This window comes from Gobius niger (assembly GCF_951799975.1).
Source record: "Gobius niger genome assembly, chromosome: 12".
NCBI lineage: Eukaryota > Metazoa > Chordata > Actinopteri > Gobiiformes > Gobiidae > Gobius > Gobius niger.
In genome coordinates, this window is record NC_136863.1 from 9,863,532 (window position 1) to 9,890,894 (window position 27,363).

Sequence of the window (27,363 nt, forward strand, 5' to 3'; positions counted from 1 at the left end):
TTTATCCACAAACATCAAGTGTTAATTGAAATATCTGTTGGAACTTTGCTGCTGTTGCCTCGATTGAATGCTAACTGCCACGCCGTTGCCATGTTGTGACTTCACACACATGAGCTCTATTACCACGATGCGTTTAGATGCTCGCAGTCGTAGATTAAAAAAAAAAAAAAGGCTTTGATCTTGTCATGTCATGAGAGCGTTTCGCTTCTTGTCCAAAAAGCTTTGTCAGCTGAAATGATTATTTCTGGCTGCAGGCAAGACTTTTCCTCCAGTTGTTAGACTTGCTTTTGGCTCCACCTTGTTTAACGGTAAAACTTGGCCTTCTCTTGTTGAACGGTGCTGTTACCTTTGTTGAATTGGGCTGGGCTGAAGAAGACTATTGTAGATACACAGCAAATTGAATCTTCGATCGTCCTGTTGATTCCTTTTTATTGAAGCCCTGATGAAAACCTTCTATGGTCGAAGCATCTTTTCTTGGCCATGAAAATAAAGGTATTTTCATTACATTCAAATATTTATTAAGTTCGGGTCAAGTTGTACTTTATTGATCTCTCTAGGGCAAGTTATTCTCTGAGTTCAACCCATGCTTCAGTGCCGCTGGGGCGACCTGTAGGAGCAGTAGGCAGCCGCTGTAGGCAGGCGCCCGGGGGCCCATCTCCAGGCTAATGGTTAGAGGATTGATCTATTATACATGTTTTTTGTGGTAGGAGAAACTGGAGTACCCAGAGGAAACCTACAAGACACAGGGAGAACATGCACACAGATATGCCCTGTCTGGCCCTGGGATTGAACCCTCCCTTTTTTTTTCAAAGTGTGCCTTTTCCTATTTTTGCTATATCCAAACACTAAAAGCAACCAGCCATCTTCTGTGTTCCACTTCCTGCTTATTCTCTTTCCAACCATCTTTTCCCCTTAACAAAAGATAATCTTACGTTACTCTCATCGAGGGTTTATTCATCTACTTCCTCATTGGAAATGAAAACAGGGCGTGACGTGGGAAGCGTTAACCGTCAACGTGCAGTCATACTCTACCTAAAAGCCCTGAGCAATCTGGAATTCTACCTCCTCTCACTTCACTGGTGTAAAACTATGATTAATCCCTAGCACCGGCAACATCCCAACATGAAAAGCTTTCATAGGCACACTGATGGTTTTATATTTCTCTTCAGTTGCCCATAGCAGACCAGCCACATCATTTGAATGCGTATCACTTTTCTGTGTTTATGCTTGCAGCTTTTAACTTCCTGACAGATATGACGTCTCTCACCATGCTGTCAGTGTCAAGTCCATTTGTTCAGTCTTTCTGTATCGTTCACCATCAAGAAAGACGGCCAAAGTGTTGCTATCCGCCTCATTTCACTGTGAGGCTTCTTGTTATTCTTTAATTAACACTGCGGTCAATCATTAAGCATTTTTGTCTTGCCATAAACGCTGCACATACCACCAAGCGCTGCCCTATCAGCTCCCCATAACATCATATCAAGTTGTTTATCATTGATATAAAACTCAGAAAGGCGGGGGTGTATTTGCCTTTCAAAAGAGCAGCCGGTGTGTCATGCTGTGGAGGAGTACATGGAGCGCTGTGAGTGGCTCCGTGTATGAGCTATAACCTGTCACGCTGCTATTGGCTGCCAGGGACTTTTTGGTAATGAGCTGCTGAGAGGAGCATTATTACATCAGCCAGGCAGCAGGAGAGAACGGCCCGCAGCGCTGACTGAGGAGTGAACTGAACCTCATATTTGTCACATGCTGTCAATGTCGCCACTGTCAAACTCAAACAAAACCGCACTGTGTTCTCTTGGGATTAGAATTAGCCGACTTCTCCACAAAAACACTGTCGGCACATGCTCTGGAATCAAGTCATTTTGCATATTAAATGATCACAAATTGATTGAAAATGAATTGCTTCGGTGACAACATACTTTTTTGCACTTGCTTTTAATTCAAGCAGAATCAGACATTTTACAACAATATGTTATTTTTTTGTAAATGTGTTGTATTGTATTTGTTGTTTTTATCATTAACAAAGTTTTATTATTGTGCGGCTATAGTTCCCAACCTTTTTTTTTTTTTTCGGACTAATAATAATAATGATAATGATTATAATGAGGATAATGAGGATAGTGATAATGAGGATAATGACAATGATAATGATAATAAAGCGAAAACAGAAATTAGAACAGGGAGCTTCTGGTATCCAGCAAGAAATGGTGCACATGGAAAACATTAATTCATTTTTAATGTTTCTGGCCCATTCATAAAGCCTTTTCTACTTTTGCAAAATATGAGTGCCTGGATCTGATCTTTCTCTGCACAATGATAATAAAGCATTTTTTTTATATAGTGCTTTTCTGGAGACCCAAAGACGCTTTACATTGCATTATTCATTCAAATTAACAGGAGCGAGGTTGTCACTTTGTGCCATCACCCCCTCCAACCACCACCAACCACCCACTCACTTCATTCCCAAATGGTCTCCCATCCAAGTACCGTCCAGGCCATTCCCTGCTTAGCTTCTGAAATCTGATGGGATCAGGCAGTGTGGCGTCACTAAGTGCCTGCTTTGGTCTAGTCCAGTCATTCCCAAAGTGGGGGTCGTGACCACTGACCTGTGGGCCCCTGAGATGATTTCAAGATATAAAAAACAAATGATTTAATGTTTATTTAATGTAATTCTTAATTGAAAACCGCATAGATTTGCGAATTGAGGTGATATAACAAAGTAAACAATGTAAATGCATATTACAAGAAAGCTATATTTTGCTTGACATTATCTATATTATGAATTGATTTTTATAGTGGGGTCCCGGGCTGTTTGAAATGTTTCATTGTCCTTGGCTCCGACATTTCGCTGAATGTCTCCCCTGCTCCTCAGGAACCTTTTTCCTTTGCGGTCCGGTCAAATAAAGCCTACGGGCCAACAATCCTCCAAAGAAAAAACAACAGCAATGTTTTATTGTTTTAGTTTATCATTCCTTGGGTTATAAATAGTCCAATGCTTTTATCAAACAAGGGGAGTCAGTTGTTTTACTAAATAAACCTGACCTTGCCGTAGAATTGAACATCTAGACAAAAAAAACACACTGTTTTTGATTTAGTATTTTTGGGCTTATTTTATGATTATGTGAGCTTTTTGTCAATATACTTCCTTCTGAGTCCAACCAAGGACACAATCAAGCAATCTATTTGGCAGAGGCAAGCTTTGTTTTAGCCATATTAGGAGCAATTCTCAGATGATGTTGCTTGATACAGACTAAAGCAAATCTAAAACTGCTTTTTTCCTGCTTAAAGGCGAACAGAAAGGCTCTTGTCACATGGAGTAAAGCCTCGTATTTACCTTGCTATACTGACATTGTCGTTAATGTGGGTGCTCAGGTGTTTAAGTGTACTTATAGAAGCCATAAAGGGTACACACAGAGTAGGGCTGATGCAAGTGCTGTCTCCAGGGCTGGCCTTAGGGAGAACAGGAGTTTCATCAGAAAACATCCGCTGAGATCCGCCCGTGTCACCACTACTCCTCTCCGCTGTCTACTCTCACTCAGTCTGTGGTAAACAAGTCCACACTGGTCACCCGGGACGCTTCATCCCACAGCCACTGCACTGGAGATCATTTCATCTGCACGTCAGGAGAATGCTGATGCAGTGAGTACCTCAAACACACTTGCATCTTATACATATAAGCTAAACAACAAACACACACTTTTATTAGGGCCGAGATTAGGATTGTGATGTTAACCGCATTCATGTGCACTTGCTATCTTTCTCATGCCTTTAAGAGATAAGCAAAGTTATCTACATTTTGTCAAAGTTCAAACTGGCTAATATTGTGAATGTCTGTACACTGCAAGTTAAGTTTTCTTGAAATAAGTAGATTTGCCGCTGAACTATCTTAGAAGCTCTGCACACTTAAGAAGGCGACAGGTGCGTGAGAGAGGAGAATATAAAGATGCTTGATGAAGGTCAGTGTGACCCACATGTTGCAGCAATAGAAGCCAAAAAAAAAAGTGATTGTGTGCAGCAACTTTTATTTATTTATTCTTCAAGTAACTGTCAGGCTTTTTACACTTGAATTAAGAAAAAACTGCAAAAATTGAAATTGAAATAAGTTATATTTTCTAAGTACATTTGTGTTTGATTTGAGACTCTAATGTCAAGAAATCTGACCATGGGGCAAGATATTTACTCTTAGATAAAACTGATTTCTTGAAATTAGACTTTGAAATCAAAGACAAAATTACTTATTTCAGGAAAGTTTTACTTATTTCAAGATTACTTTTTGCAGTGTACAGTATTTTATTTATTTTTTTACTGTAAATATATTGCTGCATGACAGATTTATTAAAAATGTGTTACTCGAGGGCATATTACTTACTTTTAAAACAAATATAACTAAATATATATAAAAACCTACATTATTTCTAGATTATTTGTTGCGGTGTGTGTGCGTCCAGTTGCATCAGATATGAGAGTAAAATCCGGCCTTCCAGCATAGAACTTTTGAGATATATTTTTGCGCACATCAGTGATCAAATAGTTGATAAAGTACTCTAAAAATACTAATTCTTTAGAGTTTCTTAGGGAACGCATCCACAAAACTCACCTTTTTTAGAGATGTACACTGTAGTTTAGAGGAAGTGCTTTACTTTTGGCCAAGATTGACAAGTTAAACCCTTGTTCTTTTGTTTAGAGAAATTCAGCCAAAGCAAATTTGCCTACGCCTGGCAAAGGGCATTAAACAGAGGAGCACTGGATCACAACATGGCGATCTCTGCGGATTGTCACAGGGATCAGGTCATGATTCGATTTTGAAGCATTTGCGCCATATTGCCTGGTTCTAAGGTTACAGGATTCCTCACTGAACTTCAACCCACCAACTGAGAGTGTTCACTATTACGAAGTGGGCTTTTCCTCAAACAATGTGGTGGAAGAAGAACTCAACTTTGTATTGTGACAAAAGTGCCGAAATTGAGCACTTTGTAAGTAAAAAAAAATAGCATTTAACGCAGATTTTAAGAACTATTGAATGAATTAAAACCCACACAACCCAACGGGATACTTGTGTGTTTTTATTGGTGAAAACATGATTATTTACTGTGAGTGGACTCGTCTCTCCTCAGACCTGACTCGTAGCTTTTCTGGGAGCGGGACATCACCAGCTAGAGATGTTGTTGTTTTGCTCTGACAACAGGTTTAAACAAATTCATCTTTATTGACAACGCGCTGTTCTGTGTCCAGCTGATTGTTAGGAGCATATTTGGTATTGCTGGAATATGTACGTTTTCAGTTTCAACAGTTTACCGTAATTTCCGGACTATAAGCCGGAACTTTTTTCATATGCTTTGAACCTTATCATCGTCATATTATCAATAGCAAAGCACCTGGGTCCAAAAACATTTGGCTATTTCTGATAAATGGACTCCAAAGGCACAAAAAAACAGCTCCAAATCCAAACATGTAAATATATGTAAAAAATAGAGTTGTGCACGTGGAGATGTTGAAGAGCTCACGCGGTTCCTCATCTGCACAATAACTCGGACAAGTGGCAAATCCTATCACTGTCTTCCTCTCCCTTTGTCCGCGGTGTCAGCTGCACACCAGGGCGGGGGCAGCAGGATGCCCTCCCGTGCCTGTAATGCGGCTTCGGGTGCAAAATGAATGCAATTAATTATCTCACCGCTGAAATATTATGGAGGGACAAAGCGAGGCGTGGACTAAATTAATCAAAAGTCACTCATCAGGTCCTCCTTGGCCTGGGGCGACTCTAAACACGATGACACTCCCTGGGAGGAGTCGCTGTGCAGAATTTTGAAATAAGTATATAATTAAATTTATAAGCTTTTAAGCTCCTAGCATACTTTAATAAAAGCAAATGTAGGCTACCTGTAGAACACCGTTCCCTTGGCTTATACATACATGTGGCCTATACTATATATGGAAAAAAAGAAAAAGTTGGAGCGGCTCATATTCAGGTGCGCTCAATGAAATTTATGGTAGTTGCTCTTAGTACTTGTCCGGAATGTCCTGCAAAAGGTTCCGCAGTGTGACTTTACAGTAACACTGTGTAACATTTAAAATAATCCAAAACATAATAACCAGCTAGACTCGGAAAATGCTATTTATGTGATGGGTTATCAAGGAGTACATTTGGATGAAATTTTGTATCTTTTGCTGCCTCTTGGCCTGGACTACCTTGAAAAAGAAGTTTTTAATCTCAATGTGACTTTCCTGGTTAAATATGGGTTGAAAAAGAGGACCTAACCTATTTAAGTGTCATATTTGGCTGCTTTTAGTCAATATCTCCCTGGAGAAGAGCTGGAGATGTCCCGCACACAGTAAAGAAAGGTCTTAGGAGAGGTATTTCTTTTCACAATGTCTGTAGTAAATGCTTGTATTTTATTTCATTCATTTATTTCATTCATTCAAAAGTGACATTAAAATGTTCAGAACAAAGCTGCCAAGCCAGTGCAGTTTGAAATGCAGTTTTATATTGTATATGTTTAATATTACGCCGTGTGGTTTGAATTGTAGATTATCTGGATGAGGAATTGTGCCAACGTCACAGGTCAAATAGAAGAGACTGAATTAGATTAGATTAGATTAGATTAAACTTTATTACCTTGCGGGAAATTTGTCTTGGGCTCTCAGCTGCATGCTGATTTAGACAAACATTACATACAATTCAACATGCATACCTACAGTACAGCACAAAAAAGACCTCCCAAGTGATTTGTCTGGCATTACTTTGTAAAAGTACAGCCAAACAAAAAAGCTCATATACGAAAGTTGAAAAGCGTAGCACCTCGGCTACACACAGTTTCCATAATAAGACATTGGCGGCTGTAAGGTCAATGGCCGTCTTGTTCCAAAGTCTCACCGATGAAAGAAGGCTTAAAGCGGTTCCTCTTGTATTTAAGCGCCTGCCAGAGGGAAGAATATTCCCTGTTCAGTGAGTGGCCAGGGTTCCTGATTTCTTTGCCAATCTGTCATGAACATTTTTTACGGATAAATTTAATTTTTTCCCAGTCAAGACTTTCAATTGTAACTTTGCTCTGAACAGAGAGAGACCAGTGAACGTGCCGCTGGTGTTTCAAATCAAATCTACTTTTGAGGTGAAATGTAAAAACACATATTACTTTTTTTTACTTCCATTCAGTAAAAGAGAACTCTGTCTACTATCTACTTTTTTCTGTCACTATCACCTAAAACGGCGTCAGAGTCGGAGTGCGGCCCACTCAAGACCAATGTATCTTCTTCTGTGTAATTCTAGTTTAAAAAATAAAAAATAGTGAGACTCTGGTGGTTTGCCCTGGGGCCCTGTGGCTGATCCGGACCCTTGGGTGCTTCCTGTGTCGCGGGCCTTGTGCTGTAATGTCATGGAAACCGGAGGTCGAGCAGATGATGGTGGGGCCCCGGGGGCAGCACTCTGGAGCCCCAAACCCAAAGGACACATCAAGAGCCCGGCATCGACTCTAAAAAACAGGGGAATTAATATCTTGTCATCTATTTTTCTTTGCAATGTGTAATTTGAAGTAGGCTATAGGCCAGACTCAACGCAACTTTTAATGTGGACTCTTGTGCCTCCACCTAAAGGCTTTCAAAGGGATGAAATGTGGGGACCGTTTCCGTAGCATGGCCTACTGTTCCAAAATTTTAAAATATTTATGAATGAGTCCTCAAACTGACATCAATAACAGACATGTATGTGACTGAAACCTGCATGCATTGTGTGTGTTGATGTCTCAGTCCCTGACACATATAATATTAATAATCATATATAACAAGGTAATATCTGCAAGTTTGTATGGCAATAGTTCCCAACGTTTTCCTTTTTAGTGACTTAAGTGAAGGAAAAACGTATTCCATTCACTAAATTTAGGTTATTCTTTCAAAATCTCTGGGGACCCATTAGAAAGGGAACCCTAATTTGGGGGTCCCGTCCGCAAGGTTGAGAACCACTGGTCTAGGGAGAATAAAAAAAGGCTACAGACTGACTTTTCAGCAGCATGCACGCGCGCATTTTAGTTCAATTCAAGCGTATTCCGGACTCGTGGCCCATATAAAGAAAAAGAACTAGATTTAAAAAGAAGAAAAAGTAAAGCCAAGAGAGTCATGCAAGTGTCTCTCCACATCCACAAGAACAGGCGGTCGAGACTGATAATGTGTGGCAGCGGTTATCTATTAAAGAATGAGGAAAAGAAAGTTGTTGCGCCTGGAGCGGGCAGGCGTTTCAACAGTCAGTGGGAACAGATCACATGTGCGCGAACAGGACTCACGCCGGCGTAAGCCCCGCCTTCACTGCTCAGAGACCATCCTCCTGCCTTTTGTCTGTCTTCGTACGCAAACTTCTTCATCAGCGTGGTAAGTGGGAAGGGACGTTTTTTGGAAGTTGCGCTTTTCCTCATCGTGGATATCGGAATGATCTGCAAGTCCACGGGCAGAGGACACACCGCCGGCCTGTGCGCCCCAGAGTGAACTTTCATGGAGTTTGTTGGCGGTGCCTTCACGTCAGCGCAGCTGCGTGGTGAGTTGTTGGTTTGGGCTGTTTTGACTCGGCTCTCGCGCGTCATGCCCGCTCAGGAGACCCTCTGTATCAGCTTTTGGCTTCTTTGCCCGTTTTCAGTTTTTTCACACCAGCCAGCGGCTTCAGCGCGTCAGCTTTTAAGGTGTTGTTCACATATCTATCTCAGCGAACTGTCTCTTGACACAGGAAGCGTGTGACTGGCTCATATCTGATAAACACGCACGTCTTCGCACACAATAAAACATAGTGCTTGACAGGAAACTTTTTTCTACAGTCTAAAGTTCCGTTTTTGCGTCCACTGCGCGTCGCATTTCTATTGGATGACAGTGAATGTTTCCTTTTTGTGCGCATTGCTGACATTTCCTCAGTCTGGATAAATTAGGTCAAATAGTTGCCGATAGTCCGCGCGATGGCTCACCCTGCATCACCCTGAATGAAAAGTTCTGTGCACAGGTCACTGAAGCTGAGAACAAGTTGAACGGTATTCCTCAGGGTTAACCGGGATCTGGGCGTGTGGGCACAGGAGCGATGTCTTCACTTGTAACCGCTGGGTTCAGATTATCACGTGAAAAATGCAGCTGTTTTTGTGCAAATGAAAGTTTCGAAATCCTCAGCTTTTGTTCTGTTTGGTCTGACCTTTGGCACTTTTCAATGTTTTGTAAGTCTCTTAACTCCATGTTCATCCCAAAAAACTTTCTGAAATATTTTTCTCATTCCAGATAAATATTGATGACCTCATCTATTCAAATGTCCATGATGAACAGCCATTCGGCGGGGACTCTCTTTGAACCAGTGTTTGGGAGAAGAATGCCGTCCTACAGTGAAAAAATGGCTCCTGCCAGACTGTCTCAGCCTCAGTGTGCGCCAGGCTTCATGGGAAAGCAGTATGATGGAGCATATTTTTCTTACAAAGCTCAAGGAAAAGACATAACAGCATTCCCTGCTCCCTGGAGCAGCACAGAGAGTTCTGTTGTGGACAGAAGAAGCCCAATGACTCATCTCTCTGGCATTGACAGACTACACATTTATAGGAAAGACAGCAGTTCAGACGAGAACCATTCCGCTCATAAAAACTCTCCGACAAAACAAGGCTTTACGTTTTACACTAAAAGTCCTATCCTCAGCAGCCCTCAGTCTTCTACTTCTGTGATTGTGAGAAATGAGCAGGCTGCAGGTGACCGTGTCTCCACTGACAGACCTGTGTATCTGACTGTCCCTCCGGCGGTCTACAGACACGGCCCATGCTGCACGGACTTCTGCTGTGTGATGGGACATGGGTCTCCCAGTCTGTCTAACCAAGTGTATGAGCACAGCTGGAAGACAGGGGAGCCGAGAGACACACAGCAGCAGCAGAGACAGTTACACACAGACGGAGTGTCATTGTGCAGCCCTGGCCAGACTCGCACTGTGCCAGCTGTGCTGGATCAAACCTACAGCCCCACTAAAGCGAAGGAGGTGAGCCACGGTCTACAGTGCTCTCCCAGAGCTTACCCCAGCCTGTACCCCTCCCAGGCTACATATGAGCCTGTGATTTATCACAACCGTTCTCCTATTTCCAAATATGGACAAGCGCCACAGCACCCAGCCTTTTACTATTCCCCCACTAATGCGGAGGTAGAGAAAAGGACTGAAAGTAAAAACACTGGCTCCAAGCACACACAGGAGATCCCTGTAGTCTTGAAACATCCCTTACATCCTCCAGGGGATCATTACATGGCCACTTTGCCTCGATTTGAAGCAATGCCAAATCCTGCCTTTTTGCCAGAATTTGACTATTCAGGTTATTTTGTCCCCACATTAAATTTAAATGCAAGTCCAATGCACACCCACCTCACGCATCCACATGCAGTGCACTCAGATTACATAAACACAAGCCCAACGCATGTGCATCGCCCGATCGCAACTTTACCTTCTGTTCATAGGGATAAATCTTCACAACATGCAGAACATTCTTCTCCATTTGCTCTTGTGGAACAAACCAGTCCTACCACATGTCAGAGAAAGTCAGCTGTTCCAAAATCCAGCCCCCAGCCACACAACAGATACTGCCCTCCAAAGCACAGTCTACACCTGCGACCACCTGCGGTGAGAATACAAGGGGCACCTCCTCCTGTAGTGGCACCAGCTCACTTAGGTCTGAACATACGGCCCACCAGACACCATGGCTACCATTTCCAACCGTACTTTAGACACCCGCACCTCTCACCAACACGCACCATTTTATCAAACAAAACTAATAATCAGAGAATACTGTACTGCCCCCCTATTCCAGTCTCGATGGAAAATGTAGCTAATCCACAGCCTTCCTATATTGACAAAGGTCCTCTAAAAAGAGCTCTGTCCAGTTCCCCCTTCACAAATGAAGATGACGATGTGTTTGTGGTGGAAACAAACCATAAGCGACAAAGGACTGAACACGGAAACGTTGATCATAAAAACAAAGAGAGCTCTCCTCCGATGCCTGTTATTAATAACGTTTTTAGTCTGGCTCCTTACCAAACTTACATCCAGCTGGCTCGATTGCATGTGGGTGCACATCCTCCGAGACCTGCGCGCTATAGTTTAGAACAAGCCCAAGCTCAACTATCAAATGAAGATTTGAGGCAACAGACCGCAGTGTCCAAGGATATTGTGACAGAAGGCGCCCGAGTGAACGAAGTTATAAACACCAATCGCGAAAAACATCTAGATAGATGCACGGAACCTGCAAGCCATAGTAAAGATTATAATTCAGATCCTCCAACAGTGAATGGAACTATTAAACAAGAAAAAACAGGGTCACTTGGGAAGCAGGCACGTTCAAATTGCATCCAACCAACAACACTTCCAGCAGGGGTAAAGATCAAACAAGAAGGTCCAAATGAACCTCTGAACACTTGCGCTGCTGTATCCAAGGCTGCTCCGTTAGATCTTTCTAAAGAGAGGCCTGATGAAGAGGATGCTGAAACAAAAATGAGCAAAAAGGAACAGGATTCCCCAACGGACCAAAGTGGCTGCTCAGAACTGTCGGAGTACCCTGAGCAACTTAAAATCATTAAAAAAGAGCCAGAGGAAATCGACCCGCCTGACAATGGACACATGTTTGAGATTAAGAAATGTGAGCTCGATTTTGACTACAACATGGAGCGTAGGCCTGGGAGCGAATGTGGCCAAAAGTTGTTCCAGAGAGAAGTCACTCCCGCGCGCAGCCCTCCTCCAGCTTTCTCCGCTCCCCCGCATCCTGGCGGTAAGGTCAACTTCCTCAACATTCCTCCCCAGTGCCTGAAGCTCTCTTCTTACAACATCATACTCCCCGAAGTCAACCTCCCCCGCGGGGTCCAAATCTCCACTAATAAATCTCCTGTGCCACCACCGACCCAGCCCACTATGCCCAGTATCCCACTCCAGATGCCCGTTCGCAAACATTTCTTTGAGCTGCACCAGTCGCTCGTGAAGCTCATCTCCAAATCGGTGGCAGCCACATCCGAGGAAACCCTCAAGTCCTGGCTGTCCCAGATGGAGCTCAACCACATTGCTTCGGGTAAAAACCAAAAAGTGAGCTGCTTGTTCGGGCGGAAGGGCAGCGAGGCGTGTCTGAACGAGGAGATGAAGAGCTCGCTGGAGCAGGTGGTACAGAGGCTGAACGAGTATGCGGCCCAGGAGCGCTGCCCGTTCCCTTTCGTGGTGCGGACCGGCGCCATTTTCCTGCCCATGCTGGTAGTGAAGGAAGTGCTGTTCCCATCGGTGCATGGAGCTCTGATTGACCAGGTGCTGCAGGTGCACAGGGTGGAGCTGCGGCCCACCACACTCTCGGAGGAGAAGACCCTCATCCAAATGCACAAACGCGCCTGCTCCTCCCGTCTGCGCAGACTGATGTCCCTCAAACATCTGCCGGACGTCTACACCGATGTGGTCAACCTGCTGTACTACACCAGCGTCTGCAAACAGCTTGGTGAGTCCCTGTCAATTCATCAATTGTAAAATGATTTTGCCAAAAGGGTAGCCTTTCCATGTGTTATTTTTTAGGAAAAAATATTGAAGAAAGATTCCAATTTTGTCTATTAAAACTATGTATTCTCCTCCTCCTCGATGTAGATAGATGTAGAGAGGGTTCAGAAAGTATTCAGACTCTTTTTATCACATCTATTTTATTATGTTGTGGTAAATGGTAAACATGTCTGATTCATTTTTATTGATTAAAAACTGTAAACTATAAAGTTTTGGGAAAATATGAAAGAAAAGAGAAAAAAACTCAAATTATTCAGACCTTACAAAACTACATCAGACCAATTCCATGCTCTCAATAAAGGCAATGCAGTTTTAAAATGTTCATAAGGGCACTGGTTAAACTTCAGAAAGATGCATGTATTTCTGTCAAAAGTTTAAAGAATTAAGAAATAACATTAACAGATTGCTGCCTTGTAAAATAGGAATAATTATGAATGGATTGTGAACCCAATGAAACAAAGGATCTAAATGTGCTGTAGAAATACGATATTTAACAATATATAAGAGACGATCTACATGCAACCGTGATGGGCAATATATGAGAAAGATAAGACAAATTCCAAATTAAAACAATGCTGTAAACTTTGAGAATGCGGCCTCTGATGTGTAAAGACTGAAATCTTTTACGCGCTTGAAATGTTTTTGTTGCAATGGGTTCATATGGTCGTTTGTGCTGTGGTTTGAAGTGAGAAACTAACACTCTTCAAAGCACTCACTTATTTTTGTGACAAGTTTCAATACTGTGTGTAGCGTGCTAAATGTTTAACGCGGTGATTCCCAACGTTTTCTCCCATTGCCCCCTGTTTCGACCCCAACACTGTATTTCAATGAATAGGAACAATTATTACTTTGATTTCAGTGGTTAATAAAGATTTTCTTGCACAATAATCATTATAGTTGTACATTCCCCTGTGAAGTTTTGGGGACCACAATGTGGACTTGGGATTCACTGGTTTAAGGTGTTGAAACCAAGGGGATGTATGTATCTTTTTTGACACTAGATTTAATAGATAGTGGGGGTCGGGAACTCTACTGGGGTCATAAGTTAATCACAAGGGGTCGTCAGATCACACCTTATCTTTGGTTTAAACAGAACTTGACATCTGCTTCAAACAAGAGCACCAGCGCTCCATTGTGCTGGTGATAATTAGCTTTATTCTAAGCTGCTTAAATGGAGAATCACCAGAGATTGCACTGGGGGTTGCCTCTATAAAAACAAAAAGTTGGGAACCACTGCTTTAGATCATAAGGCTTTTATGTGAAAACGTGTATTTTGTTCCAGAGCCTCCCTCATGTGAAGTCCAAAGCAGAGTCCAGGTACACAGAGTTTTTCTCCTCTCTGCTTCTTCTGGGCAGTTCGTGACCCTCTGAACTAATCAAGCATGACTTACTGCTGACTCTAACCCTGAAAAATGAACCGCTCCAACTCCTCTCATTTTCACATTCTATTTGAATCATCTCGGATCAAGTTACAAAATGGCGCCTTTGGACCCGGGATATGCCGGAGAGAATGAGAGAAGTTGATACAGTGGATTCAGGAAGATATCACATCCCTCTCACTCTATTCCTTTGTTTAATACTGAAATCGTTGCTATTTTAATTTGATCATTTTAGACTCTTAGGCTTACGTAAAGGCCGTAACTTCCCGTATTGCGGCCCACACACAAATTTACCCCAGACCTCAACTGTTCTGAAAGTTTAAAATGGCATAACTGTGATTGAGACAGCCAGGGGATGTTTAGGGAGTGGCCAGAGGGAGCACAGGCCATCTTGGAGGCACTGAGGCCCAATATTGTAAAGTATCCTAAAATATATATGACCAAACATAAACAAATATTGGACAATTGCTACAAGTAATCGCAAACTTGCATACAAATTTACTAGAATGCTAATGTTATGCTGATTTTTTTTTGTCATCCTGGTGGTTAATTCTATTTTCTAGGCTTAAAAACGATACAACTTGACTTGTGTTAATAAAGGAATAGGCCACCGTTTTTCCATACTGAGATATGTTCTTACCTTAGACGAGTTGATGCGTAACTGTCTGGTCTTATCGTGTGAGCTCAGTCACGCAAAAGACCAAAGATGTTGTTAGCATTTAGCCTCACCTCCTCTCCTCTATGGGTCCAAACGGATGTGAAGTTAGAAGCGATTACGTGAGAAATTACACGATCCAAGTATAGTTACACAACATTGAACATGTCGATTTTCTAAGTACTATATATTGTAATGCGTAATAACACCTTAGGAGCACTTCGACATCTGAGCTGTAATGTGTTTACACTTTACTGCGCGGACGTCGAAGTGCTCCTATGGTGTTATTACGCCTTACAATATAGTTCCCCTTTTCATCTTCTTAGAAAATCGACATGTAATTTTGTGTAACTATACTTGGATCGTGTAACCGTATTTAAATAGGGGAAACGTGGAAGAGCTTGGTCACTTCTAACTTCACCTCCATTTACCGGTCCAAACCTGATCTTAATCAGTCTAAAACTGGTCTAAGCCAGTCTAAAAGTTGTCAAAAGAAGCATAAACCAGTCCAAACTTGATCTACCTGTCCAAACTTGACCTACCTGTCCAAACTTGATCTAAACCAGTCCAAACCAGGTCTTTACCAGTGCAAACCAGGATAAACCAGTCCGAACAAATCCAAGCCAGGTCTAAACCGATCCAAACCAGTCCGAACTAGTCCAAGCCTTATTTAAACTGGATATCTTGAGTATTACATACATGGTAGAGATAGGCAGAATTAGAAACAACTCATGATTCAGTGAAGTGTGCTCTACCAAAGAGTTAAGCAAACTATTAAAGGGTTAATGCTGAGAATTAGGTGTTCAATACCTAGTTACGATGGCAAATTTTAAAGCTTGATATATTGAGGCAGGAAAATATTACCTAGTCTATATAATAATTATCAGCCCACTTTAAATAAGTCTGAACACGCCACTGTTGACAGCAGTAGAAAGGCTTCAGAGTTGTTATCGTCTGAAAACGTACAAAAGTCACTAAAATCTTTCTGTTCTTAATGTGTTACTAGGTTGTGATCGGAGCAGAACTTTTACTAATACTTGTACTTAAAAAAAAAGGCGTGAAACTTCCTGAACCCGCTGTATTTCACAGAAGTTGTTGATTATGGTCTTTTCTGCGAGCACTTCCTCTCTTCTGGCCGTGTGCTGCTGTTGGGCCATATAGGGAAGAAGGCCTGACCTCCTGTTCATGTATTTCTGCAGACGAGCACTGCTCCGGACATGGTTTCAACATCTTTCCTCACCCAAACTTTATTCCGTCTTGACTTCAAATGACAGTCAGTCGAAAAGAAACAACACGTCGCCATTGTGGAGGGTCAACACACACGATTGATACCACGCTATATCGTTGTGTGTGTTGTTGAGGCTAATATCGGCTGCCTCCGCAATGGTGGCATGTTTGGTTTTTTTGACAGACTATAAACTAACATTGGTGGTGGATGCTCTATTTTCTTCGCCTTTTTTAGGGGTAGATTTTATCACGACAGCCGCAAAGGTGATCACAATCGAACGGAAATGGCTGAACCTAAAAAGCACAACTTCCTTCAGTTATTTGCTTTATAGTGTCGTTTGCATAATGACCTGCCAAGTGTTTTATTACAGTATGTGTAAAACCTGCTCAACCTGTACTTTTGGCCTCTTTAAACATATTCAGAATGATCTTTTACTAGTTTTTAATTGAAAAAAAAGGTTTAAATCCTGGATAAGAGCAAATCACTGAATCACTTTTTAGCTGCACTCCCCATTTTTGGAGTCCAAGAAAGTCGGAGGTAGTTGAGCGTTAACCGGTGACTCCTGTTTCTGGCTGGTGATTCTTCAGTCGGATAAATGATGCACGTTCTGGGCATGTGTATGGCTTTGTCAGAAGGTGGAGCGGAGCAACTGCCAACTGCCAAAGAAATGCATCGCCCATATTTGGAAAATGCTTGATTTAGACACTAAAGGGCCAATCTGTGGAGGAATCATTGCGGAGACTGTTGCGACTGGCAGTCTCCGCAATGTCTCTGCAACTTGGAAAGATTGTACGCATACAAAGAGAATATGTGAAACAGAAACAAAGACAAAAACAGATGGCACGTGTTGTTAAGGGCCTATCTCACCGGCCTGGAGACTAGTTGGAGACTAGAGTTGCCGCTGGTCACAAAGATGTCTCCGAGACATCCCTTGGACATATGGTAGTCTCGGTGAAAACAAACGGATTTCAGCTGAGACTTTTTCAAGTCACAGATGCAGCTCACAGGTTGAGGGCAACAAATAGTGTTCACAACGTTGCTATAGCTGCTTGAGATTGGGTAGACATCTTGGAGACCATGTGCAGACATCTCCATGAACATCGGCAACTCGACTCTCCAACTAGTTACCATCTAGTCTCCAGGCCGATGAGATAGGTCCTTAACAGCACGTGCTATCTGTTTTTGTATCCGTTTTTTTCACAGGTTGCGTTTACATTACAGGCCATTATAGGCAAAATAAAATTACTTTACTCTATTACCACAACATTTTACAGCACAATAAATAATATAAATTGTCACCAACCTGCTCAGAGCACTACTTTACGATTTCCACTTTAGAAATTTTTTAATTTGAAGTTGATTTTTTTCTTTTCTAAGTATTCACGAACTGTGGCATTACATCAAAATTGCATGACATCTGACGGTTGGCCTCGCTGTCTTTCCAGGAATAGAACTGGACGATTCCTTTGATGCTGATGAATCCGGCGAAGGGCCAAGCAGCAGCAGTCCACCCGCTCCTACACCATCCCAACGCGAAGACACAGAAAAACCTCAACCCAAGTCCCTTTCGAGGAGAAGTCGCATCAAAAGAAGTTGTAGACTTTTGTTTCTTGACTGTTCGTCAGATGAGGAGCAACAGACCAGCTCTCAATCAGACTCTGCACCCCAGCCAAGTCCAAAAGATGATGGATCTATTGAAAACGACAATTCATGGATGTGTCCGCTAGCCACAGAGGGTGATATCCAAAGGGAAACTTCCGATATGCAGTGTGATGTCGAGCCTTCTGCCGCGAGAACATTTCAGGGAAAATCCAAGAGCGGCCCGGGCGTCATCCTCAAATTGAGACGAACTTGCAACAGCAAAAGAATGAGCTACCGGCCGGTTTTAGACTCGGAGAGGCTGCAGTCAGAAACGCAGCCGTCTGACGCCGAATCGAGCCGACAGTCGATGAAAACACCGGAGATCGCGAAGTGGAAGAGAACCTCCGGGCTGTTCTCCAACTCTTTACAACCGCTGAACGCCTACTCCAAGAGAAACTTACGCTCGCTGTTGACAACCAAGTACTTCCCTTACCTCCGCTCGGCCGTGCGGAGAGCCAGGAGGGCTGTGAAGGTCTGCTACCCCGATCTGGTGGGGAAAAGGATCCAGCATTTGTACGAGGAAGACGACAAATCAGAGGTGTGGTACAGGGGGGAGGTGCTGGGGGTCCACAAGGCCCACCCTAATCCACTCAAGACCGTGTTCGAGGTCCGCTACGACAGCGAGCCCGAGTGGAAGTACTACCTGGAGCTGCTCATAGATTACAAAAAGGGCTGGCTTAAAATCGATGAGTAGTTTATGCACTTAAAGCCACGATGCGGAACATTTCACCCAGCGAGTAGTATGAAATACAAGCATTTATTTCAATACAGGTGTTTTTCATTGGTGAATAACAAGCCAGCTCTCCTCAGACCTGACTAGACATTATAAGCTGGTTTCCATGGTGATGTTCATTTAAAAAAAGAGACCTTTTTATCTTTTTTTTTTAAACATTGAAAAAATTGCATTGTCAATGTCTAGCAGAGCATTGAGAGCACCTTTTGTATCACTGGGATTTTTATTCATCAGTATTTTAAGTCGCTTTAGTTTCTCTAATGATGTGACATATAACCTTGAATGTTCCGCAGTGTGGCTTTAACAAGGGTTGCACAACATGTGGGAAAATGTGCCTTATCAAGTTACCAAGCACATTACCAAAACCTGACCGTAAAGTTGCAACATGTTTTTCGATCAGGAGTCTCAAATCTGTGCCCATTCCGAGTAGCCAAAGGCTTTGCACATTTCTCTAGAAGCTTGATGTAATTTGATTAGTCAAAACATCTGTATACAATGTGTCACATTTACAGATTCATGTTTTTTCTTGTTGCACCCAGGGCTTGAGTAATGAACCTGTTGAACACAATTTGCAAACATGAACTACATAAAAAAAAAAGAAACCAAATGAATGTTCTGTATTTGTGTTGGTTTACTCAAGAATCTCAAAGGATCACTTGCTCTCTCCTGTTTTGTGAAAGTAGCTCACGGGGAAAAAGGTTGGAGAACCTTCTAGAGATTTATTACATTGTGTAAAGTGTCTTGAGTTACTTTATGATACTGTGGTAGCTGATATAATTACCTCATGTATTGTGCAGCCCTTGTCCCTTACTTGCCTTTTCACAGAATTTCAAAAACGCTTGAGAATGAAGTTGTGTAGTTTTATCATATTGGGGATACAAGAAGAGTTTATGCAAGATACCATTCCCCGTTTATGAAGGAGTGAAAGTAAATGACCTGAAATGACCTGACATTCCTTTTGATAATCATAGTCCTGTGTGTATTAAGTTTACACGTAAGAGACCAAATAATTATAGTGCCATTGAATGTTAGGTTCATTTCTCAGTGAGGATTGAGATTGAACTTTAGACTTGTTGTTGGTGACTTTTATCTTGACATTCAATCTGGTTTGAACCTCACCCTATCAACTAGTGCCTCAGCGGCCCTTTTTATTGCGTACAATCATACACATTTCTGCTTTTATAACTGTGTGGACTGTTTTGAAGAGACCGTTTTTTCCGTGTCTAAAGCTGCTGAACAGGTCTGAAGGGACCCTCAGGTTTTGTATGTGTTTAACTGTGAAACTGTGCAACCTCGGCTGAAATGGCTATTTAAATTTTTTTATACTGTTTTTGTAAACCTGTGGAAAATTTGAATAAATGTTTTTCCACTTTTCTCTAGTCTTATTTTTTGCCAATCTGAACTACACTGCCCTCTAGTGTTTAGAAAGATGACATTTGAAGAAATGCCTTTGTACTTCAAACAGCATACTCTGACAATGTGCAACTGTTCTACATCCATCTTTGGAAATCAGTGCTCAATATGAAATACCACCGCTTGGGGGAACACATTCCTCATAACTTTTTGGGGGTTAAGGATTCAGGAACTGAAATTAAGCACTGGTCACTCTCACACACATTAAAGTGTTACAGTAAGACACAAGTTAGTCAAATTATATTTCTTATAACATTTATTCAAATAAACAATACAGTTATAATTTGCTAGGATAAAATAATACGTTTGAACACATAAGAAGCATTTGGGAAAGAATTCCCCACAGATGTGAACTGGAGAAGGATGTGGTAAAGATTGTGGAAACTCACAGCTGCCAGGGACAGACCTGCATTGGTGGCTGTAAGCCACATTCACAAGTCACAGCCCTGACAAGAGAACCACACAAAACCTGGAGGGGCACTGACATTTCAGTGTCATCCTCACTATGGAAAAATACAGTATTTAATGCAAAAGCATAACAGCGTTATAAAACAGTCCTAGAACCTTAATAAGTTTGCCCTATTTCCTTATCTTAAGGACTTCACCAGTCCATCTATGGAGCTCCATAAAGCACGTCTCAGTCTCACAGCGAGCCACGCCAATTATCAGCACTTTTTGTGCCGTCATTACATTCTACAACTCTCGTCACCCCCAAGGTGCAAGCTGGGCTTTAGTAGGCAACCTCGTGCCACATTGGGAAAAAAGATTTAAAAAAAAAAAAAAAAGAGTGAATGTCACTCAGTTTGGCTCTTGCAAATAATAGTTACATCATTAATGTTAAACACCTTTAAAAACAACTAAGAGGGAAACAAAGGATTAGAATAGTTAGCTGGAGTCGGTGCATTCTGCCTTCTCTTCCATTGTACTATGCATTTTGTGACGTGTAACCAACCGAGTTCTTCCTAATGACTTGGCAAAAAGGAAAGTTCTCATATCAGGCCCTGTGCTAGGGATAGGGCTAAGGTGAACTGCCCAAAATTTTGCCCTGAATTTTATTGCCAACAGCGTTCACTTTGCCCTTTCACCAAAAAATTCTTGATGGCAAAAGTACATCCTCCAATATTGGTTAAAGAATAAATATTTCAAAATTATGCAAACACGTGCCACCCCTGCACTTTGACTCCATGCATATGGACTATTTACAAATTGAAAAATACACTATTTTGTTCTTTTGTGGTTTTTCTTCTCACCCTGAAATGTCTTTGCCCCTTCATTAACCTCAACATTCAGGCACCCAGACAGAGCTAACACACTGCAGACATGGCCAGGACGATTAAAGCTGTTGAAAACATGTCACACTAATTGGAAAACTAAGTCAAAATCAAAAAACAAAGATTCACAAGCAAAAACAAAAGAGATCATCAGGGAGGTGATACGATACAAGCCGATCGGATGTATTTGGAGGAGGATCCCTGCATTTTCATGACTCCACTCTGCGGCTAACAATACTGTAGTACACGTTCTTTTATTATTCTACCTTTTATTTAAATAGAATTTACTTTGAAGATTTTGTTAAACAAATCCAGGAGAATGACGCAAAAGTGGTTGGTTTGTTGGAGGAGAGGCAGAAGGCCGGTGCTGCCTGGTTAATTGCATCAGCGCTCTAGTTTGTCAAGATACTCAAGAGTCTGTTGCATGGAGACGTGTCCTCAATCCTCAATGTACTCCCACAGGTCCTTCTCGTAGCCTTCATGGACGTGCTGTAGCAGGACTCTCCGTCTGCTCTCACAGTATCTGCAGACCAACACAAGGTTTAGTACTGGCACCATTTGCTCTTTGGCCTGTTTAAACACAGCACTCACCTGTACTTATCTTGGACTTTCTGCTTGATGTCTTGCAGAGAATCCTGGGAAATGTCTCGCTCTAAATATCCAGACAGCACCTCCGTGGCATTCTCCAAGTCAGCCTGGTTGTTCTGAGGAAACATCAAGGCAGTGACAATATGCCCAAATATCCCAAATGCAAATACTAGTATCACTTCTGCCCAAAATTTCCTTTGAACCAGTATATAACTGGCACCTGAATCTGGGATAATTTACTTGCCTCAAAGATAATGGACTGGTTGTTCTTCTTGAGGTAGAAGGCAAAGACGTAGGTGAACATGAGTGTAGAGCGGCACTGACACAGCACGTCTACAGCCTTCTTCAGAAACTGCACCTCGATCCATGACATGTTGTGCTGTTGCATCTCCTCCATCTTCTGCTTGACCTGAGCGTACAGCTTGTGCTCGAAGCGCAGGCTTTGCATGTGGTTCATGTAGCGGTTACAGTAGAAGAGGTACCTCTGCAGAGCCGCCCGGGAGCGCTGAAAAACAATCAACAACAAAAAAAAAGCACCCAATATGAGCCAACAACTGGATTTAAAATGTGAGTAAGATATCCTTTGTGTGAGACACAGGAGGGTTTTGCTGCATCATGATGTTGAGCGTACTTTTAATTTTACATTAAGGACTTTTGACAAATTTCAAGAACAGATCGAGTTTCTCATTGCATTATTTTGGCATTTAAATATTTTCCATTTTATAAAAATAATCCGTATTTAAAAAGTGATGGAAATGTGAGAGCCTTCTGCCATGAACTTGTGTCCACAAACATGAAAGGTCATTTCAATGAAATGGGGAAAAAAGGGGGAAAGCTGCGGTACCTCCTGAGCATCTCTGGCGGCCTTGGCGTCATCTTCATTGTATCGGTTGCAGTTGTACCTAACACAGAGCAATGTCAATAATGTATTATTAACGTACATCTTTTACCAAAACAGCCATGCTTAATAATGAACAGCCGGATTGTACCAGGCCGATCCATGGGGCTCCCACGGGCCCAGGCACACCCAGCAGAACTCAGCCTTGCAGTTCTGGTTTCGACACACCATGTGATTGCATCCTCCATCTTTCTCAATGGTAACATGGCATTTTGGACACTCCTGGAAAACATGTTTTGGTACATTATAACACAAATGACAATTACAGATTTGTAAGATTCTATCTAAGACATATTTAACATAAATTTGTACCTTAGTGTTTGCTGCAATCCAATTGGACGTTTCACTGTCATCATCACATTTCTTGATCCATTTTCTCAGCCACTAAAAAGACGTTGGGTTGTTCAGATACATTGACAAGAGCAAAGTGAATCAATTTAATTTAGTCTTTCCTTACCTTGCACTTAACTGGGTCGTGCCAGTTCTCTCCACAGTTGAAACTGTAAAAGAGTATATTATAAATGACAGAGCCTCCAGATTGAGGTGAAACGTCCATTTGACATCTTTAAACCGGGGTAGGCAATATCCAGCCATGATGCCAAATGATAGAACACTAGTATTTGTAAAAGTAGGTTTGGTCCCGACTCTTTTAATAAGGAAAAAAATAAATAGTCCCACCATCAAGCACGGTTGTCTACTCGCCGTTTGAACCCCTTTTTTGTGTGTGCTTTTAACAATAGAATATACCTGGACGACCAAGAGCTTATAAAGACAAAATGGACTTACCAGAACTGCCGCCCGCACTTGCACCGGACCGGCTTGGCATCTGGGTACTGGACTTTAACAACATGGTGGCAGTCTGGGGCGGGACACCACTTCAAAAGTCGATTACACTGAACCAGAGAGAATCATTTTGTTATAATTTATCCTTACAGAGAAATCCATACAGATCCATTTTTCTAAACAATTAATTATTCAATGCACAACTTACCTCTACAAAACTATTTGTGATTAAATGCTGGTATTTCAACTTCACTTTTGAATCTGTTATGAGGCGCCTAGAAGAAAAAAATAAACATTTAGCATTTTAGAATAGTACAGTGCAGTCAAAAACTACTTTAAAAGTAACAAAAAATAAATAAAATCGACAAATGACATTTTGGAAATCAATTAACGGTCATCCTTTCTGGACTGTGCACTGACTCAGACAGAGCAAGAATTGTATTTTTGATCAAACTATTTTGTCTTTAGGAATGCAAGTTTTTCAGGTGTTATTTTTATATACTCAGATATTATATAAATCTCAAGACGTTTATCCAATCAGAAAATAGCCCACAATTATAATTGACAGGTCCTAATGCTAAATCCAGTTTGGACATAAATATAAAAAGGACTCTGTAACTTCCACAATCCCAACACCCGATTCCGATGATGTCCTTGTGATTCAACTGCTTTGGACATTGGACAATTTAAGATCAGTTGTAGTGCCTTGGTAGATACTTAAATCCTATATCCTAAATACTTTACCCCAAACATAATCCACATCAGAAGAAGCCACTTAAAATGGCAAAATCACTGATCATCCATCTGACTGAGATTTACATATTAAGTTTAAGTGATTTAGCTCAATTTTAGCCTTGCTTTGGTCCCGATTTAGTATTTCAAACCAACTGTGTATATTACAAGTCCTGTTTTTGCACAATTTCATGATCAAACATATTACTTGGAACTTACATTACTGTGTTGTCATCCACCAATATGTCACAACTATGAGCAGGGCATGAAATGGTCTGAAAAACACAGAGACCAGCAAGCCTTAGGAAGAGAAACATTAGATACAAAATGACTGAATAATGAATTGGACTCTACCTGCCCCATTCCTTCTTCTATAATTTTGGTAGTCAGGTAATCTCCCCAACACTGCATACAGAACTTGTGTCCACACTCCAGGCCTGTGAAATACTGAGAATACGTGCTTTTTATCAGTCCAAACGATCACAAATTAACATCATTATTACAGTAAAGGCAAAAACCTACCGAGTTGGGGAAGTTGAGATAGCAAATTTGACAGGGCATGTCTTGTGCAGATGATCTTGTGTTGATTGGAGGACGGATGCGGGGCTTTTTACTAGGGTTTATGACGTGACACTCAGAGAAAAGTTTATCCAGATTACCGTCAAAATACCTACGGAAAGAGCCAAGTCAGTTGCATGGCATATTACAAATTTGAAGGACAGAATCAGGTGAACACACAGGTTGGTACGCTCACCTTTCCATGAGCTTCTCCTTGTCCCAATTAAAGTGACTGAGCAGTATTCGAGTTATTGTTGCTGGATTCTAAAGAAAGAAAACACACAGTTTAATCCAACATATGAGATTCATTAAAAAGAAAGAAAGATATGAATAGAAACATGTTTGGACTTGGAAGTTGGAACAAATCTGGAAGCTTAATGGGAAATACAGCCATAGTGGGAAATACAAATACTGGAGGTAGATAGAGCCCTGTCCTTTGTCTATAGATCTATAGACTCTCCATGGGAGCTGGTCTCCTTCATGCGGTTCTCTTCCAAGGCTCCAAGTTTTCCTCACAGCTGGGTTTTTCCATGTCAAGAAAAAGGCAGGTATGTGGTTGCTATTTGCTCGTTTTGTTGCTTGAATTTCCGATTTGTTTATTGGTTTGGAAAGGCCTCTAAGATGACAGCTGCTGAGACTTTACTGTCTGTCATATGCATAAAGAAATGAAATGGACCGCAATCATATAAACATTTTGAACTTAACAGCCTGAGTCTGGATCAAAGCGAAACTGTTTGATTCATCAATTTTGCAGTTTAAATGTCTTCAATGTCGTCTGAGTTTTAAAGTCCTTAAATGGAAATCGAACATAGCAAAACAGTTAGCATTTTAAATGTAAAACACTGTTTGTAATTAAAAAAAAAAAGTATTGCTTAAATTGACTGCATAATTTTGCCAATGAAAGGACACACATTCAGTTTTATTTTCTCAGTAAATATCAGGCCAAGGCCAGACATCATGCACACAACCATGTGAATTTGCATGTTCATTTGCATCACTGGCTCAACAGTCAAAGTCTTTGTCTGAACAACAAACTGAATTTTGGGGGGATTGTATCACAATAAAAACAAATGAAATATTAGTCAAATTTGCACTTTAGGAGATCACTGTGGACAAGTGAAGTAACATTAAATAGTCTTGACAATTACTGCAACAAATGGCAATGAGGTACAACAGCACCTAGATCGTGAGCTTATTAAAGTCATTAAACACGTCAGAAGACCATTTATGAAGAGACTAAACCTAGAGCATGCTGCAAATGCATAGATCATTTTCATATGTGAACAACTGAACTGACCTACTTCCAAATTCTGAAAATGCAGGTTAAGAATAGGTCAAAAGGTATAATGCACCCTATCGGACACTTGATACATCACCGTAATCAGAACTGTTGGACCCTTTTCTTTATTTAATTTCTTAAAACTCAAGTCTATTCAAAATCTATCTATAAGAGGCCGAGTGAAAGGAAATGGAGGACGAAATGAGAAATGTGGATCCACTTGAGCTCAGCGGCAGCTATAAAACGAGTAAAAATATAACTACGGGAACACGAGGATTTTAATGCAAGTGTATGTAATGCAGTCAGGAAATTAACAAAAAACTTGATGACCAAGCCTTTAGAACCAAATAGCATATAGCCAAATGCTAAACTCCGCGCATCTGAGCAGCACACTGCTCTATATGAGTCAACAATTCATAACATGACAGCAATGAGCCGTTTGAAAAATCAAACAACTACAAATATATTCTGATCCGATCAAAGTACTAGCATAACGGTTACAGGTTAGCGCGAATGCTAGCTAGCATGTTAACATTAGCATAGCGTTAGCAAAAGCTGCTGCCAACTTTTCATTAGGGATTAGGCTACTTCCTGGAAGTACACGTATAAAAATCATAATTTTACAGGATGATTAAGTCTCAGAACATGCTTAATGTTTAACGCCACACTAGCGTATGACACCAATATACATTTAAAACGAAGCTAACGTTCATGTCAAAGTTCCAGCAAATGGAGTAATGCAGCAAAGCTAATGCTAAAGCTAAGCTATGAACCATGGCCTTCTCCGGTTTTCCAAAGCTGGACCGCGGTGTTTCCTGACGATGACATGCCAAAACACCTACCTGGATGACCTCATTGACCTCCCGGATACACTCGACCATATGCTGAAGGATTTGTTCGGCTGTCAGAACCTCGAAGCGGTAGTCCTCCTCTTCTTCTTCCCCTGGGCCGTGTCCGCCGCCGCCTGTCTCACCGCATTCATCTCGCTCTCCTCCAGCCACCACGGGATCGACCAGCTCTACCTCGCCGAGGTCCAGGGTGTCGTCTTCGGGCTCCTCTTCGACGCTGTCCTCGCTACATTCCTCTTCTTCGTCGTCGTATTCATAGTTATAACCCTCGTCTGAGTCCATTCCTAGGGTGATTATCAGCCTGTGACAAACACACCCAAAGCCTAAAACGCCTCAAACGTTAGTTGCGGAACAATACGAACACCAAATGATCCAAGGCTGTTTTTCAGCTGCAGCGAAAATAACAACAAAACCTCTCTCCGCTCAGCCAACAAAGAGACGCAGCGTCACGCACTGACGCTACCGTACGTCATATAATTAAAATAATATTTAGAATTTATTAAGTAATACTGAAATTATTTAGACATATTAAAGAGTGATCAAAACTGGCCGAGTTAAACCGGGTTGAATTTAGAGCAAGTTTGTTACTGTATAGATCATCACATGCAAAATATAAAAAGATGATCAGACAAAGTTTGTCTTGCCTTTCAAAAGGTATTATAAATGTACTCTGATTAATAAGATTTATTCAATCTCAAGCCAGGGTTGAAAAAGAATCGTCAATGTAGTTTGTGAAAATTAAGATAACAAATCGTACTTTAATAAAGAGTGAAGGATTCAAGAATTTTAAAGCTTCTTCTTGAATGTAAATAATAATAATAATAATAATAATAATAATAATAATAATAA

At 41.4% G+C, this 27,363-nt stretch overlaps 2 protein-coding genes across 3 annotated transcripts; one reads left to right on the plus strand and one right to left on the minus strand.

Annotated features, from left to right (window-relative positions):
- Positions 1 to 3,514: 3,514 nt before the first annotated feature.
- cUnh15orf39 (chromosome Un C15orf39 homolog) lies at positions 3,515 to 18,788 on the plus strand. 2 transcript variants are annotated; one of them, XM_079568180.1, is made up of 3 exons: positions 3,515 to 3,642; positions 9,241 to 12,452; positions 17,216 to 18,788. In XM_079568180.1, exons 2-3 carry the CDS (start codon positions 9,251 to 9,253, stop codon positions 18,103 to 18,105), a joined length of 4,092 nt encoding a protein of 1,363 aa, XP_079424306.1. In that variant the 5' UTR covers positions 3,515 to 3,642; positions 9,241 to 9,250; the 3' UTR covers positions 18,106 to 18,788. The 2 variants fall into 2 exon arrangements, with proteins under 2 accessions (XP_079424306.1, XP_079424305.1); XM_079568179.1 differs by lacking the exon at positions 3,515 to 3,642 and adding an exon at positions 8,196 to 8,521.
- A 1,030-nt stretch (positions 18,789 to 19,818) lies between these two features.
- Positions 19,819 to 26,952, minus strand: arih1 (ariadne ubiquitin-conjugating enzyme E2 binding protein homolog 1). The gene is made up of 14 exons (XM_079567426.1): positions 26,509 to 26,952; positions 24,584 to 24,651; positions 24,352 to 24,499; positions 24,184 to 24,276; positions 24,049 to 24,104; positions 23,306 to 23,372; positions 23,101 to 23,207; positions 22,772 to 22,814; positions 22,627 to 22,698; positions 22,406 to 22,536; positions 22,261 to 22,318; positions 21,661 to 21,921; positions 21,420 to 21,532; positions 19,819 to 21,351 (listed from the first exon to the last, which is right to left on the minus strand). Exons 1-14 carry the CDS (start codon positions 26,794 to 26,796, stop codon positions 21,267 to 21,269), a joined length of 1,590 nt encoding a protein of 529 aa, XP_079423552.1. The 5' UTR covers positions 26,797 to 26,952; the 3' UTR covers positions 19,819 to 21,266.
- Positions 26,953 to 27,363: the final 411 nt, after the last annotated feature.

Excerpts from the sequence above, each read along its gene's own strand:
- cUnh15orf39 (XM_079568180.1), top strand. The coding sequence starts at position 9,251 with ATGACCTCATCTATTCAAATGTCCATGATGAACAGCCATTCGGCGGGG. Across the intron at positions 12,453-17,215 it reads CAGCGTCTGCAAACAGCTTG|GAATAGAACTGGACGATTCC; the intron begins GTGAGTCCCTGT and ends CTGTCTTTCCAG.
- arih1 (XM_079567426.1), bottom strand. The coding sequence starts at position 26,796 with ATGGACTCAGACGAGGGTTATAACTATGAATACGACGACGAAGAAGAG. Across the intron at positions 24,277-24,351 it reads ATCTCAACTTCCCCAACTCG|TATTTCACAGGCCTGGAGTG; the intron begins GTAGGTTTTTGC and ends ACGTATTCTCAG. Across the intron at positions 23,208-23,305 it reads TCACAAATAGTTTTGTAGAG|TGTAATCGACTTTTGAAGTG; the intron begins GTAAGTTGTGCA and ends TCTCTGGTTCAG.